Genomic DNA, 16,921 nt, shown 5'->3' on the forward strand with positions numbered 1-16,921 from the left:
TCAGAGAAGAGAAGGCAAAATGCAACCACTATTTCCAAAAAGGGTATTTTTTAAAAAAAGAAAAGTAACCATTCTTCAAAAATGAAGAATTGCTTTTAAGGTAAGAAGGAATGGACAGATAGTCCGAACAAATGTGACATTTGGACATATGGTGGTTAGCCAGGTATCTTATGTGCCAGCATTTTATAGCTGTAGGCTCCCAGTGGTCACTCAGTATTTTATTCAGGAAGGCTCTCTATGCATTCCAGATGTTGTCCACACTGCCAGCTAAGAAAGTACTGAAAATCAATAGTGTCAAGATGCCCGGCACTAGATTTCAACAAGAAAGCCTATTCTTGTCCTTGCCTCATCTGAGTTATTTTAGCAAAATGAAGGTAAATCTCCCTCCTCTTTCCTCTGGAAACCACACAGAAAGCCAACCTCTTTTCAACTGTGCGTAAAGAAGGGTGACTCGACAATGTCTGGTCTCGGTGTGTGCAAAAAGCCCAGGCACGCCTGCCTTTATTAGGATATGACATCGATTTGGCTTCATCCCCTCACATAACCACATACAAAGCAAAACACGTTATATGTGGCAGCTGAGGTTCAATTCAAGAAGTTGCTGGCTTGGAAGCCGACTCAGCCCCGTTACAAATGACTTGGGAACATCTGGAGACGTGGCTCAGTTGGAAGCACTGGCCTGAGCTCCTCAAGTCAGGAAGACATGAGCCAACCCAACATCTTCCTCACTTGGTCACTACATGAAATGCAGTTTGTTTAGTAACCAACTTATCCAGCCTCATCTCCCACTACTGCTTTATAGGAACTTCACTCTAGCCAAGCTAATCTCACTGTTCCATACCTAAATGCTTATTCCCAGCTCTGCCTCTCCCTCATGTCATTCCCCTTACACGGAATGGGTGCCAATCCTCCCTCCTGACTAGTAAAATCTGTAAATAGAAAGAAGGAGCACAGCAGGGGGTGGGCAATTAATTATTTTTTAAGCCTTTACTTTCTGTTTTAGTAACAACTTGACAACAGAAGGGCAATGACTAGGCAAATGGTTTAAAAGACTTGCCAGTGTCACACAACTAGGAAGTATCAGAGGTTAGATTTGAACCCAAGACTTCCCAACTCCAGTTCTGATGCTCTATCCTCTATGCCACCTACCTGCCCCTGGATGAAACAATTTAGAGCAGTGCTATTTTTCATCAACTGGAAAATGGCTGAACAAAACTATGATACAAGAAGGTAATGAAAAATTACTGTGAAAAAAGGGAAGCTGAAAAAGAATTTGGAGAAATTTGGGAAGATCTGCAAGAAAGGAAGGAAGCAGATCAAGGGAGAAGTAACAAAAGAAATTACCCAATGACCTTGGAGGTGTGCAGGAAAAGAATCCTCAAGCAAATCAGATCTCTGCCCTGGATCCTGACTTCACAGTTCTCATAGTGAAGCTTGCCTCCCTCCTCTCTGAAGAGGTGGAGAGCTATAAGGTGTGAAATGGAGTGTTTGTGGTTGGTCATAATCAATATGTCAGCTTGTTTTACTCAACTGCACTTCTTTGTTATGCAAAAGGACTCCATAAGGGTGGGAAGAGAAGGAGGGAAAAATCCATTGTGGAGTGATGAAGATTTGTTTAAAGCATCAATAAGTGTTTTTTAAAAATAATTTTAAAAGGAGTAATTTATATTCTTTGGTGTCTCTCTCAAATCTCAACACCATTTAGTCTGAACCCAGTCCATGGGAGCTCCCTGACTTGTAATCAAGTTCACACTTCATTCCAATAGAAGTGGAAGGGAGCCACAGATAACAAACCAAAAAAAAAAAAAATTCAAATAATCAAAACAGGATTGGGAGGCAGCTAGGTAGTTCAGTGGATTGAGAGCCAGGCCCAGAGATGGGAGGTCCTGGATTCAAATCTGACCTCAGACACTTCCTAGCCGTGTGCCCCTAGGCAAGTTACTTAACCCTCATTGCCTGGCCTTTACTGCTCTTCTGCCTTGAAACCAATACATAGTATTGATTCCAAGACAGAAGGTAAAGGATTAAAAACAAACAAACAAACAAAAAAAAAACCTTCCCTTCTGCCTTAGAATCAATCCTGTTTATTGGTTCCAAGGCAAAAGAGTGGTTTGGGCTAGGCAATGGGGGTTAAGTGACTTGCCTAGGGGCACACAGCTAGGATGTGTCTGAGGCCAAATTTGAACCCAGAACCTCCCATCTCTGGGCATGACTCTCAATCCATTGAGGTACCCAGTTACCCCTATTTACTCTGTATTTTTAACATGCATTTTACTTTGAAATACAGAGACATACAGACCCCCATGCAACTGGACACACACACACATACCCTCAAATAGAGGGATTTTCAGCCTTCTTTGTGGGTTACGGACCCCTCTGGCCACCTAATGAAGCCTATGGACCCCTCTTCAGAATAATGTTTTTAAACACATGAAGGAGTAAAAAAAATGAAACATATAAGATTACAAAGGAAACCAATCATGTTGAAATAAAGATGAATTTTTTCCCACCCAAGGTCGCAGCCACCCCCCCCAATCTATCCACAGGTCCCTTGACATGCCCTCAGACAGCTAAGACAGTTACAGACCAGTTACAGATGTGGAAGAAATTTTCCACACTGGAAGCTCCCTATATCAGTTAAATCTGTGTCTACCCAGACCCCCCTCCCTCAAAAATCTACTAACACGTACCCCACTTTGAAATAGAACAGGTTAGGCAATATGTGGTATCACCGAAAGGGTGGGAGTTACAAGACCTCCATTGTGGTCCAGAGTCTACCACTAATTCTGTATGTAACCTCGGGCATGACATCCGTAAATAAGGCAGGGAGGAAGGCTGGATTCGCTTCTCCTTTGGGTCATATCTAGGGCTGATGTTCTATGAAGACTCCCAGTCACACCAAGCCGCCAGAAGTCAAACCTCTGATGAACCAACCTGCATCCATGCTGTGGTTCATCTGATGATCACTGGTTTCTCCATCCTCACTCAGGTAACCAGGGGGTGGGGTTTCTGGGGAGCAAAAAGCAGGGGAGGGGGAAAAAGAGAATTAAAGGAGCTCTCAGGGTTCCACATAACCTGGTTTAAACCCCTCAACCTTTCAGGCTAATGCTCCTCCATGGCCAGGGAGAGTGGAGCCAGTGGCCAATAGCAGGACCCAGTGGCATACTTGGTGTCTTCAGCAGTTTATAGCAGCTCCCAAAGCAGTATGTGCCAAACTACATTATCATAAACTTATATACTATATATCTCTACATACATATTGTATACATTTGCTGTGTATATATACATACATCTACATATTGTATAAAAATACACACACACAGAGGATACAGACAGGAAACTATGCAAATGTCATACCTCTCCAACTAGATCTTTTTTTTTTTTAAACCTTTACTTCCTATCTTAAAATCAATATTAAGCACTGGATCCAAGGCAGAAGAGAGATAAGGGCTAGGTAGTGGGGGTTAAGTGACTTCCCGAAGGTCACACAGCTAGATAGTGTTGCCTGGAACTCTATCACCTCTACTATGAAGCTGGCCCTCAGATCCACATTTTTAAAGGATCTGAAAACAGACAGGGAAGAAATTCGATGATGATGAAAATCTGATGATTTCAGCAACCATCCCACAAGATCGTAGAGAATGAAAACTCCATTATAGCAGGGATTGTTTCACTTTTTGCCTTTATAAATCTAAGGACTAGCAAGGCACATAATAAGTATTTAATAAATGTCTGGGGATTGATTGATTTGCTTGACACTGAACCAAGCCCAGGGTACGTTAAATGCAATACCCAAACTTCCCTCAGCTGAAGTCCTACTGTGGTGCCTCATCCAAAGTGTGGAGAGGATCCTGAGTTCCCAAAAGGCTGAGCCAATGAAGCGCAAGCTCTGGCAGGTCCTGGGATGCTGAACGGGCTTTGAACTTGACCTGGGTTGGTCTGCTGTGTAAGGGCCAACCAACTTCCATAAAGTCAGAGAGGCTTATCAGCAAAGATGGGCTGCCAGGCAACCAAATGTTTGGCCAGAGTCATTCAGGCAATTTGTCTACAAAGCTTCCCAGAAAGGACAATATGCATTGATATGAAGTCACAGGTCTTCTGGGTTAGTGAGCAAGTCCCTTAAGTCTAAACAATTTAAACTAATTAGGGGTAAAATAAAGCTAGTCTGTATCAGCTAGCCCTACCTACCTTTCCAGTCTCAAGTACAGTTTATTTCTGCAACACATATGCACCTACCCTCTGATTCAGCGACAATGGGCTCCCAGCTGTTCCACAGACAAGATTCTCCATCTTTCCACTCTGGGCATTTTCTTTCCTTTTCTTTAAAAACCCTTCCCTTCTGTCTTAGAATCAATACCACGTATTGGTTCCAAGGCAGAAGAATGGTAAGGTGGGGGTTCAATGGGCATTTTCTCTGGCTGCCACCCATACCTGAATGCTCTCCCTCCTCCATTCCCTTTTCTGACTTCTTTCTGGCTTCCTCGAAGTCCCAACTAAAAAATCTCACCTTCTAAGAAAACCTTCACCAACCCTTCTCAATTCCAGTGCCTTTCTTCTATTAGTTATTTCCCATTCATCCTATTAAGCGTGAGCTTTGGATACATTTGTTTGCATGTTTTCTCTCCTAGAGTGTGAGCTCCTAGAGGGCAGGGACTATCTTTTGCCTCATTTTTTGTATCTCCAGTGCTTTGCTTAGCATAGTGCCTGGCACATAGTAGGGATAATTTATTGATTGACTTACTGGTCTTTTCCAAGAGCAAGCTGTTACTTACAGGTCTGTGGAGGGGCTTCTTTAACTACGCTGCTTCCCCTCCTCTCCTGCCCTCTGGTCTGTAGTTTGGAAACCACTATTACTCATCCCCATCACAAAGAGCACTTGGATGACCAGAGACACCCTGAAAACGATTTGGCAGCAGGTAGGGAGGTAGGGCTTGAGCTACACAAACGCTGAGTTTTTCTATTTCCACTTCCAAAATAAATGACTGCAAAAAGGGAAAGGTCTATACCATTCCTGCCTGCCAAGAAAAGCATCATTAGTGCTCGTGGAGTTAAAGGGAGCCTGGCCCCTCCCAATGGAGATGCGGTTATGAGTCAGCCAGCCAGCAGGCCAAGCATTTACCAAACAAGAGAGGATCAAGTCAGGGTTTGGGGAAAGGGGGAGAAGAAGGATTTGAGGGGAGAGAAAATTACACATTATTTCTGCACCATATCACCCTGGCCCCTCTCCCAAGAGCTCCAGGTTCTTTCCCCAGCTGGCCAGAGCACACAAGCAGCCCTCTGGACGGTATGTACCTGGAATGTAATTGCTTTGAGGTTCGATCCCTGCAGGGAAGTTAGTATTCTCCGGAATGGAATGGCTGTAGTCGTCTAATGGAGGGAACTCGGCTGGGATCTCTGTGTGTCTTGGGACCAACACGGGAGGTAGAACTGCACGAGAAATAAAGTAGATTTGGGGGAGGGAGGGAAGAAAAAAAAAAAGTAGGCAGGAGAGTTTAAAAAGCATCCATGTAATCTTAGAGGCAGCCTCAACATTTTCTCAATGGAAGGAGAATTCAACAGTTTCCCCGGTGCCCTGACAGTACCTGGGGTTTCTACTCTCTGGTAATGATAGGGATTCACACAGACTTCATCCTTCTTCATGTTAAAGGCAAATTCACACATCTCCATGGCCCGGAGCTCATGGTGGCTGTGAAGGTCTGGCCATCTCCAGAGGCGGCAGTAGATCACATGGGGCAGTCCTTTCCGGTGAGATACTTGCAGCCGGCCATCCAAAGATCTGTGCAGGAAAGGGAAATGGCAAAAAAGGCTTAAGCTCGCTTGGTCCTTCCCAAGTTGTGGCAGTTTTAAGATCAATCTGTGGGGCAGCTGGGTAGTGCAGGCCAGGATTCAAGAGGTCCTGGGTTCAAATCTAGCCTCAGACACTTCCCTAGCTGTGTGACCTGAGGCGAGTGACTTGATCCAGACTGCCTAGAAGTCCTCTGTTAAGTATTTACTATGTACTAACTGGTAGGCTACAAATATGTGATGGGAGGAGGGAAAAAGAATAGAGAGCTTCTATTTCAAGCTGGAGCAATAACAGCATGCTGGGGCAGAATGCTGGATTTGGAGTCCAGGGACCTGGGTTCAAATTATGGCTCTCCTTCATCCTCCCGAAGTGAACTTGAAACAAGTCATTTAATCTCTCTAGGCTTCAGTTTTCTCCTCTATAAAGTAAACGTATTAACTAGATGCCTTTGAAGGTTGTTGCTGGGCTAAATCTATGATCATATAAATATATAGTTTAGAAACATAAAGTAGTTGGAAGAGATGCATACTCATTTCATGTACAACATGTACCACAGGAGACAGCAGCTAGGTAATGGGACTTGGAATCGGGAAGACCTGAGTTCAAATCTGACCTCAGAAACTTAGTGTGGCCCTGAGTAGGTCACTTCACTGTTTGCCTCAGTTTCCTCATCTGTAAATTAGCTGGAGAAGGAAATGGCAAATCGCTCTAGTATCTTTGCCAAGAAAACACTGAATGGGGTCACAAAGAGTCAGACATGACTGAAAAACAACAGAACAACCATAGCAGGAGGCATCAAGAGCACAAAATTTTGAAATAGCAGCCCTGGAAGAAACTTTAGAAATAATTTTGTTCAAGACTTTCATGTTACAGATAAGGAGTCTGAAGCCCCAGGACTTCAGGGGAGATAGATCACATAAACCAAAGTGATAATAACAATAATCTTCTACATTCCAAAAACAATAAGCTAATCAGCTTTCTAAGCCCAGCCAACAAATGGTCACCCTTCTTCCTCCAAGGATTTAGCTTGTATTAGAACACACAGACCCACGGTTTGATTCAGAGGCACAGTATGGTCAGTTAAATTTTTTAAATTTAAAAACATTCACAATAAAGATGAAATGAAAGTTATTTTCATATTAAAGATTTTCCAAGTCAGACTGATAATAAATGTCTATAATCCTGCTATAAACTCTGGGAAAGGCTTGGGAAGCAAAGGGGGGACAGATAGACAACACAGTGGGAAGGAGGAGAGCACGAGATTCCAACAAGACTCTATTCTTTATTCTTGGTCATGTCTGTCAGACTGAAATATCCTACAGATAATCAGGCCCCACCTTCCTCCTGTGAATGGCTTTCTTTGGTAATTTAGCCATAAATGCCATTCTAACTTGTTACCAAACACTGGCTACCCCAGCTGTCTAAGGGCACAGGGCTACTTTGATCTCAACAAAACATGGTGAGTCACTGTGTCTTTAAAACAAGATGAAACAAGGCTCTACTATCATTGAAAAGTCTGGTCTAACAACATCCAAATCCCACCTTTACCAGAAGGCCCAGAGCCAATGGAGGGGGAGGGTGGAAAAATCCTATTTATAGATCATGGCTAACTCTTTGCTTCTGTCCTGCTCTTATTTGTGGCAAATACACATTCCTCTTACCAACTCCAAGCCAAGGGCAGAGCCCACCTGAGATGTCTGCTTTGTAAGGAGGAAGGAAAACTCTCTCTCTCTCCTTCCTTCTCTCTTTTATTCTCTCCCCCTCCCTCTCTTACTCTTTCTCTTCTCTCCCTTTCTGTCTCTCTCTCCTTCTCTTCCCTCTCCCTCTCCTCTCTCCCTCTCACACACATCTTAAAGGTTTAATGGCTTAAAAATGCATTTGGACTATTGAGATATCCTGTATATATGGGTGTATTTATTCACTTTATATTTAGGCTGTTTCTATTTCTACATGTACTTGTCTCTCTCTTCAGTGATTCCCAAAGTGGGCGCTACCACCCCCTGTTGGGTGCTACAGTGATCTAGAAGAGCAGTGATGGCCACACTTTTTTTTTTGTATTACATTCTATTCTGAGTTCAATAAATAGTTTCATAATTTCCAGGGAGCTAAGTAATGTTTTTTCTGGAAAGGGGGCGGTAGGCCAAAAAAGTTTGGGAACCACTGCTGTAGAATGTCAGCTCCTTGCGAGTAGGGATTGTTTCATTCTTTATACATAAATCCCTATCACTTAGCATGGTAGCAGGCACATAGTGTTTATCGTTATTTATACTTGTTGACTGATCTACTGTGATCTCCTTAAATGAGGTCATATAGTCATTAATCAAAACTTCTGAAAACAAAACCAGTATTCACCAGGCTATATATACTGAGTGCCCATCGGTACTGGAATCCCACCCCTACCCCGCTTTGTGTTGTTGTCATTTGCGTTTGTGGTATGTGATTCCTACCAGACTTTAACCTCCTTGAAGGCAAAAACTGTTGCCTAGTTTTGTATATGCGCTCTCTCTCTCTCTCTCTCTCTCTCTCTCTCTCTCTCTCTCTCTCTCTCTCTCTCTCNCTCTCTCTCTCTCTCTCTCTCTCTCTCTCTCTCTCTCTCTCTCTCTCTGTTTCTTTCTCTCTCTCATACACACACACATACAGAGTACATTACATGGAAGAGGCATAAATAACTGTTAGGTTGATGAACAGATCATTAAATATGAACATGGTTTCTGCCCTCTAGAAGCTTTATTCTAGCTGAGAAAACAACACTAGATCACATGGAAAAATTATGTGTGTATACACATACACACACTCACATATATGTGTATGTTTTTCAGTCATGCCTCTTTATGACCTCATTTGGGATTTTCCTAGCAAAGAATCTGGAATGGTTTGCCATTTCCTTCTAGAGCTCATTTGACAGATGAGTAAATAGAGGCAAACAAGTTTAAGTGACTTATCCAGGGTCACACACCTAGTAAAACTCTGAGGCCAGATTTGAATCGAGGAAGATGAGTCTTCTGGACTCCAAGCCTGCCTGGCACTCTATCCACTGCACCACATAGCTGCTATCTATCTATCTATAGTCTCATAAACACTGAAGCTTCTAGAAGAGCTGAGTTCAAATCTAGCCTCAGATACTCACTTGGCATCACATAAATTCTGCTGGCCTCAGTATCCTCATATGTAAAATGAGGAAAATAGCAACTATCTCCCAGGGTTGTTGCAAATATAAAATGCGATAATATCAGTAAAACACTTTTAAGCATGAGTTGCTTCTGTTACCATCTTATTTCACCAACATAACCGTAGATGCAACTACAGGCTACCTCTACAATGAAACAGGTTTGTAAATGGTTTAGACATGGTAACGATAGGCAGACTAAGAAATGTGAGCAGTGAATGAATCACAGTGGTAGATTTCTTCCAGTCATGTAGCTCCCATAAATGGAGTGTGCAGTGGACAGGAGGACTGAATATTCACTCCATCCCATTCTCTTTAAAAAAGCACCAGCTCAGCACATGGATTAGGGCAATTGACCATCACATTTGCTCTTTGGTCTATGTATGATAATCCTCTGAGCAAAGGGTTGGATGGACAGCTGCAACCACTCTGCAGGGGGAAGGCTGATTGTTTCTTGAATCTCTTGTAGTACCTGCTTACAAAATCTACATAATGGAAAAAAAAAAAAAAGGCAGAGGGTAGGAAGAAGCAGGTCACAGAGGAACAGCTGGGAGGCAGAGGCTAATACAGTCAGCCCCCAAGCAGGGACAAGGGTTCATGTAGTCAATGGTTTATTTTTTTTTTAATTAAAAGAAAATTGTGAGAAAGAGTGGTAGGGGAGGAAGGAAAGGGAGGGCAAATGGGTCCTGGCTTTCCAAGGGGTAGGGAAATTACATAGCAAAAAGAAAGGTCAAGCGGTCATCAGACCTGGGTAAAGGCTTTGTATCTGACCAATAAAGGGTCCTCGGGGATTTATGGAGGGTAAATTGAGTATTTATCTGTTTTATATGATCCAAGCTGCTCCCATATCACAAAGGCTTGTTGTTTGAACACCAATATTATCTCAGTGGTTCAATATGGCTTCATGTTGTAGAATGTAAACTCAAAGGAATTCAAAGTAAAAGATGATCCAAGGGAAAATCAAAAGATTCATAGTAGGTATAAGTGAGTGGTAGCATGTGACAAATGATACTGTGCATGTGATAATTATCCCTCCCCCAAAAATGATCCATGTATATATATGAGCAGAACAAGAGGCAGGCCAGTTATATATCCAGGAAATGAGTGAATGAATGATGAATAAATGAAAAGGCATTTATTAAGCAGTTACCAGTGGTGCCACGAATTAGATCTAAGCCCTAGGAATACAAAAGTTTTCCCCGCTCCCTGTCCTCAGGGAACTTAGCTTCCAATACAGGAAGTCATTAGATATTTGGGAGTGGTGTCCAGGAAAGGGTATTTTGGTTTGGAAAGTTACAGAAATGGTGAGTGGAGCCATAGGTGAGTAGATTGACACACCCTTTCCTGTAGCAATAGAGATCTTGTTTTGATTGTAGTTCCAGAACTAGTGGGGGGATGTGGAGGAACAAGGCAGGAGACTGAAAAGAGTTGGCTGGAGAGGGGATGATGCAGAGGGTTCAAAGCAAGAAGCCAAGGAGCCAACCTAGCTCCAGTGCCATGAGGCACTCACCACTCAGAAAAACCTCAGGATATGTTGAATTCTGGGGCTAAAAAATTAATTCCATCAAAATGAAGTCTCTGGTGTACAAGGAAAAGCAATGACCAGACAAACCAATATAAGAGAATGAACAAAGACTGAACAGGAAAAAATGCATAGATGAGTTATGGTATAGTCCAATAGATACTGTCCATGGAATCACAGATTTTCTGATGTGTCTAAATTAATTAGTCCTCACCAGTGCAGGTCAGCAACTTGTCAATAACTTTTAGTTTCAAAGAGTTACCTGAAACATTGAGAAATGAGGTTATTTGCCCAAGGTCACTCAGCTGGTAAATGTCAGAAGCAGGATCTGAACCATTCCAAAAACAACTTAGAATCTCCAAGTTGCAAAGGACCCTGAGAGGTCATCTGATTCATCCCATATCTGAGAAAGACTCAGGTCCAACAAGGAGATATGCAATCTCCCTTCTTGAAAGCCTCCAGTAACAGAGAACTTACTACCTAAAGTGGCCCATTTCACTTTCTGACAACTTATATGCAGCCAAAATCTACCTCAGCAATTTTTACCCATGGTTCTGAATTCTAACTATCTGGAGCCATGCATTAACCTCTCTTACCTATAAGAACACTTTAAATTCTGAAAGATAGCTCTCATTGCAGTTTCTAAGCTGAATATGCTTAGTCCCTTCAATTGGTACCCCTCTGATGGGTAATGAGGATAAGCTAGAAGCCTTCCCAATAAGATTAAGGGTGAGGCAAGGATGCCCATCATCACCACTATTATTCAATACTGTACTAGAAATGCTAGCTATAATAGTAAGAGAAGGAAAAGAAATTAAAGGAATTAAAGAGGACAGTGAAGAAACTAAAATATCACTCTTTGCAGATGATATGGTGGTATTCTTCGAGAATCCTAGAGAATCAACTAAAAAACTAGTTAAAGTACTTAACAACTTTAGCAAAGTTGCAGGATACAAAATAAATCCACATAAATCATCAGCATTTCAATATATTACTAACAAAGATCAGCAGCAAGAGATAGGAGAAATTCTATTTAAAATAACTCTAGCATCATAGATAAACAGATTTGTACAAAAATATTTATAGCCGCACTTTTTGTGGTGGCAAAAAACTGGAAAATGAAGGGATGCCCTCCAATTGGGGAATGGCTGAACAAATTGTGGTATATGCTGGTGATGGAATACTATTGTGCTCAAAGGAATAATAAGCTGGAGGAATTCCATGTGAACTGGAAAGACCTCCAGGAATTGATGCAGAGCGAAAGGAGCAGAGCCAGAAGAACATTGTACACAGAGACCGATACACTGTGGTAAAATAGAATATAATAGACTTCTGTACTAGCAGCAATGCAACGACCCAGGGCAATTCTGAGGGATTTATGGAAAAGAATGCTTCCCACATTCAGAGGAAGAACTGCAGGAGTGGAAACACATAAGAAAAGCAACTGTTTGAACACATGGGTTGAGGTGGACATGATTGGGGATGTAGACTTGAAACTACCACACCAATGCAACTATCAACAATTTGGAAATAGGTCTTGATCGATGACACATGTTAAAACCAGTGGAAATGCACACCAACTATGGGGGGGGGGGAGATTGGGGGAGGAGGGGAAAGCAAGAGCATGAATCATGTAACCATGTTAACTTTTCTAAAAAATAAATATTAAAAAATTAAAAATAAAAATAAAATGACTGTAGGGGGCAGCTGGGTGGCTCAGTGGATTGAGAGCCAGGCTTAGAGATGAGAGGTCATGGACTCAAATTTAGCCTCCAACACTTCCTAGCTGTGTGACCCTGAACAAGTCCCTTAACCCCCATTGCCTAGCCCTTACCACTCTTCTGCCTTAGAACCAATACTTAGTATTGATTCTAAGACAAAGGTAAGGGCTTAAAAAATAAAATAAAATAAAATAACTCTAAATAATATAAAATACCTGGGAGTCCACTTGCCAAGACAAATATAGTAACTGTATGAACACAATTAGAAAATATTGTTTCACACAGATAACATCAGATTTAAACAATTGGAAAAATATTAATTGCTCATGGATAGGCTGAGCCAATATAAATGACCATTCTGCCTAAATTAATTTAGTTATTATGTCATAACAATCAAATGACCAAAAAATTATTTTACAGAGCTAGAAAAAATAATAACTGATCCTACTCTGACATGGCTTCAAGGTTAAAAGTTGCACCACAAGGCTAGTCACCCTAATCTGGACACAATGTTCACACAGCTGGTGTTGTTCAATTATTTCAGCCCCGTCCCACTCTTCATGACCCCACTTGTGGTTTTCTCAGCAGATACTGGAACAGTTTGCCATTTCATTCTCCAATTCATTTTACAAATGATGAAACTGAGACAGAGTTAAGCGACTTGCCCAGGGTCACACAGCTAGTTAAGTGTCTAAGGTCAGATTTGAACTCAAAAGTCTTCCTGACTTCAGGTCTGGTGCTCTATCCTAGCTGCCCCACACAGCTGGTATATAGGAGCAAAGTTAGGGCAAGAGCACAGATCTCTTGATCCGCCTCTTCCCCATTCTAATAGGCTCATTGTTTCTACCTTTCTCTGCACAGACTGATAATCAGGATATGTGGCTGGAAAATACTAATGCTTTGTATTTGTAAAGTGCTTTCAAAGCTTATTAAGAACTTACACATAGGACAGCCTATGATCTTCACAACAACCCTTTGTCATAGAAGACAGGTTTTTAAATCCTCATTTTACAGATAGGAAAGTAAAAGCTGAAACTTGTGTGGCGTTCTTCCAGCGAGTTAGCCACAGGAGGTGTGATTAGAAATTGGGTGACCTGGCTTTCAAAGCTGTGCTCTTTCCACTATTCTTCCTCCCAGTTGCTCATTATGGTTCCTAGTATAAGGCAGAAAAGCGGGGGAGGGCGTACTATTAATCAGAACTCTATGACTGAGAACAAAGAACACTTCCAAAGGTCAACTAGTCTATTCCCCTGCATTCAGGCAGGAATGGAAGCAAAGGTGGTGGGGAGAAAAAGATTTCCTTTGTTCTCAAAGATGTCCACGTAGAGGGGTCTTCAGGCCTCCTAAATCACCACCTTCCTTTTTCCTGGGTCTTGTGCTCCCCAGAGCCAACAGTGGTCCTCTTCCTCTCTTCTCCATGTCCCCCCTCACCCATGAAACACAAGAAGCACTCTAAAAAACTGGAACAAATTGCGAGTTTCAGTGGCTGGATTTAATTTAATTGATGCATTCTTTACACACTCCCAGAGGCTGTAGGGAAATCAGCCCATTTTAAATAAATGCCATAAATAAGGCAATACCTTACTAATGATATTATAAATATGGTCTTCCACAGAGATGCCTGAGTTATGACCAGTCTTCACCTTCTCATCATCCTTTCTCTACCTAGTGCACAAAGCTCTTGGGTCTTAATAGAGATATTTCCCCAATTCTTCCTTCCCAACCTCCCACCTCCACCCCTGGGAGCTGTCCAGTAAACCAGGCTTTGGGCTTCCTGCCACTTGTGACCAAGACCTCTTCCCACACCCAGTGGCTTCCTGGCTCAATCTCTCCTTCCAGCATCCTTCTCCAGCAACTCCCTCAAGCTCCTTTAACAGGAGGTTTTAATCCTTCAAGATATTCTCCACCAGCCGGACCATTTCCTGTGGCAGGAAATTAGGTTTCCTCCCATTGGCTCCAACTGGGACCTGTAAAGTGTCCCAAAATGGTGGTAGGACCAGCAGCCAAGGATGTGGAAACACTACACAGTCCAAAGCAGATGGTGAAGGTGGAGTCTACTGGGCTCTTCTCCAGGGGAATGGGGGGCAGGGGGAGAAAGAACAAGGATAAAGAACTGTCCTGCAAAGTTTTGTTTGGTTTCATCCTAAATACAGCTGGCCTATGCTATCAGTGATAAAATAAGGATCAGTAAGTTCCCCATAGTAGTTTTAAAGGTGATATAATACACTTCATGGGTTTAATATCATAAAAAGAAAAATGGAATCAGAGAACCTGTATTCAAATCCTACCTTTACCACTTATTACCTGTGTGACCAGTTGCCTGACATCTCTGGGCCTCAGTTTCCTTATCTGTGAATATTGAAGGAAGTGGACTAGATGAACTCTAGGGTCCATTTCAGCTTTAAATCTATAATCCTAAAATCCTTTGGTAATGGAGCTAACAGGAAGGGCTTAGAAGCAGCCTCAGGGTAGCTCTATCATCCTGGAAAATCAGTAATAGCTAAATGAATTATGATGTGTGACCATATCTCACTAACAAACATACTAGAATATTAATATTCTAACGAAATTTATTCCCTTAAAAGCAGTCACCTAAGGAGTAAGGGCAGAAGAGAAAAAGCTTTGCACTTATTCCCCTAAACAGCCATTCCTAAATATTTTAGGAATAAATGCCTTTTTTTTGAAACACTGAACACAGACTTGGAGCTTGAAGGGGGCATAGAAGTCATCTAGTCCAAGTTCCTCATTTTGAAGGTGAGGAAATTAAGGCTTAATGAGAAATTTAAAATCTCAAGACAGCTAGGTAGTACAGTGGATAGAGCACTAGGCCTGGAGTCAGGAGGATCTGGGTTCAAATCTGGTCTCAGGTAATTCCAAACTACGTGATCCTGGGCAAGTCACTTAACCCCAATTGCCTTGCCCTTGCCACTTTTCTATCTTAGAATTAATACAGAAGGTAAGGGATATTTTTTAAAGAAGGAAGGAAGGAAGTGATTCAAGTAAGTCATTGAAAGAATAAAAAGTTCCTAAGTAGTGGCACCAAGATTCAAACCCAGGAGGCTTTCGGTATTTTCTTAGGACTTTTTATTGTGTAGTTCTGCTTCTAGTGGTCCTATTCCTAATTTGCTATCCTCCAACTACTTTGGCATTCTACCATTATCCCTCCTAGAAGATGGGAAGCCCAGCCAGTGCTTATGAACAAGAGGGGCTAATGGGGATCCTGCCATATTATACTGAAAAATGTGACCCAAAATTGTAGTGTGACACCTGTAGCAGGTCAAAGTCAGACAAGGACATTTCTCCAAAAACCTTTAGCTTTGTTTAGAGTTTGCCAACCTTCCCAATGACCTGCTGACTGACAGGATGAGAGCTCTAGAGCTGGAGAGGACTTTAGGGGTCAGCAAGTCCAACCCTCTCCCTTTACAGAGAAGGAAACAAATCCACAAAAGGGAAATGATAGAGACTAAGGGAAAGAAAGAAATGGAAGAAAATAAAGATGGGGAAAAGGCTTTGGAAAGCAGCAGATGGAAGCAAGAATAATTCAAGAAGAAGATCTGGAAAAGGGGACTGGGGTTGGGGGAGAAGCATCATTGAAATAAGTACGTAGCCTTCCATAGTGACTATTTTGAAGGACAACATTCGTTTGGATGCATATTATAGTATATTTGTTTTAAAAGAAAAAACATGTTTCAATCATTCATTCATCAACATAACATTATAGTCGTTTTCCTATATAGCACATTCTCCGTATTAGGGATTCTTCACCTTTCTGGTGTCATAGACCCTTTTGGCAGTTTGGTGAAGTCTATGGACTCTTCTCAAAACAATGTTAGTCAATTTTTTGCCCAAGGTTCCCAGCTAGTTAAATGTTAGAGCTGGTTTTCAAGTGTATATCCTATAACTCCAAGTTACTCTTTCTACTATATCATTTCTTCTTGTCTAATAATTTTCTGGCACGTTCCATCCTTTGGGACACCATTTGGGTTTTCTTTCCAAAGATATGGAAGTGGTTTGTCACTTTCTTCTGCAACACATGGATGAGGAAACTGAAGCAAAAAGGGTTGTGACTTACTCAGGGTCACTGAGCTAGGAAGCATCTAAGGCCAGATTTGAACTCAAGATCAGCACTTTATCCACTGTACCACCTAGCTGCCCCTCTACTATACTATCCTTTTTTAAAATTAGTTTTCACTTCTTTGAAAATCAATAAATTAGCAATCAGGTAGCATTGCAGAGTGCTGAGCCTGAAACCAGAGAGACCCGAGTTCAAATGTGACCTGAGACATTTATTAGTTGTGTGACCTAGCAAGTCAGCTAAGCTCTATCTGGCTCAGACTCCTTAACTATAAAATGGCATAATAGTGGTACCCATCTCCCCAAGAAGGGAGGATAAAATGAGATTACATTTCTAAAGTGCTTCTTAAACACAATATGCTATATGAACACTAACTATTCTTCTTAGCCCAGTAGACAGGGAGAAGACTACGGTGATAACTTTCAGTTTTGTAGTATTGACAAAAGCCCTCAGCTGCTAAGGTTTTCAGCCTTCAAGTTGGTCTTGCCTTCAAAGCCAGATGAGAAGCAAGTTATTTGGACATATCAATAATATGAAAATAGGTCTTGATCAATGACACGTGTAAAACCCACTGGAATTGTGTGTTGGTTACAGGAGGAGGGGGAGGGGGAAGAAAGAACACGAATTATGTAAGCATGGGAAAAGTTTCTTA

At 41.8% G+C, this 16,921-nt stretch overlaps 1 protein-coding gene across 2 annotated transcripts in view; it reads right to left on the bottom strand.

The window, feature by feature from the left end:
* The window catches only part of SMAD3 (SMAD family member 3), a 172,925-nt gene that overhangs the window by 22,713 nt on the left and 133,291 nt on the right, over window positions 1-16,921 (bottom strand). For both annotated transcript variants that reach the window (XM_044665333.1, XM_044665332.1), the window contains 3 exons: window positions 5,583-5,776; window positions 5,293-5,427; window positions 2,935-3,009 (listed from right to left, as the gene is read on the bottom strand). In XM_044665333.1, coding sequence (XP_044521268.1) covers window positions 2,935-3,009; window positions 5,293-5,427; window positions 5,583-5,776 — 404 coding nt within the window. The remainder of the gene's footprint in view (window positions 1-2,934; window positions 3,010-5,292; window positions 5,428-5,582; window positions 5,777-16,921) is intronic.

This window comes from Gracilinanus agilis, chromosome 2 (assembly GCF_016433145.1).
Source record: "Gracilinanus agilis isolate LMUSP501 chromosome 2, AgileGrace, whole genome shotgun sequence".
Taxonomy (NCBI): Eukaryota; Metazoa; Chordata; class Mammalia; order Didelphimorphia; family Didelphidae; genus Gracilinanus; species Gracilinanus agilis.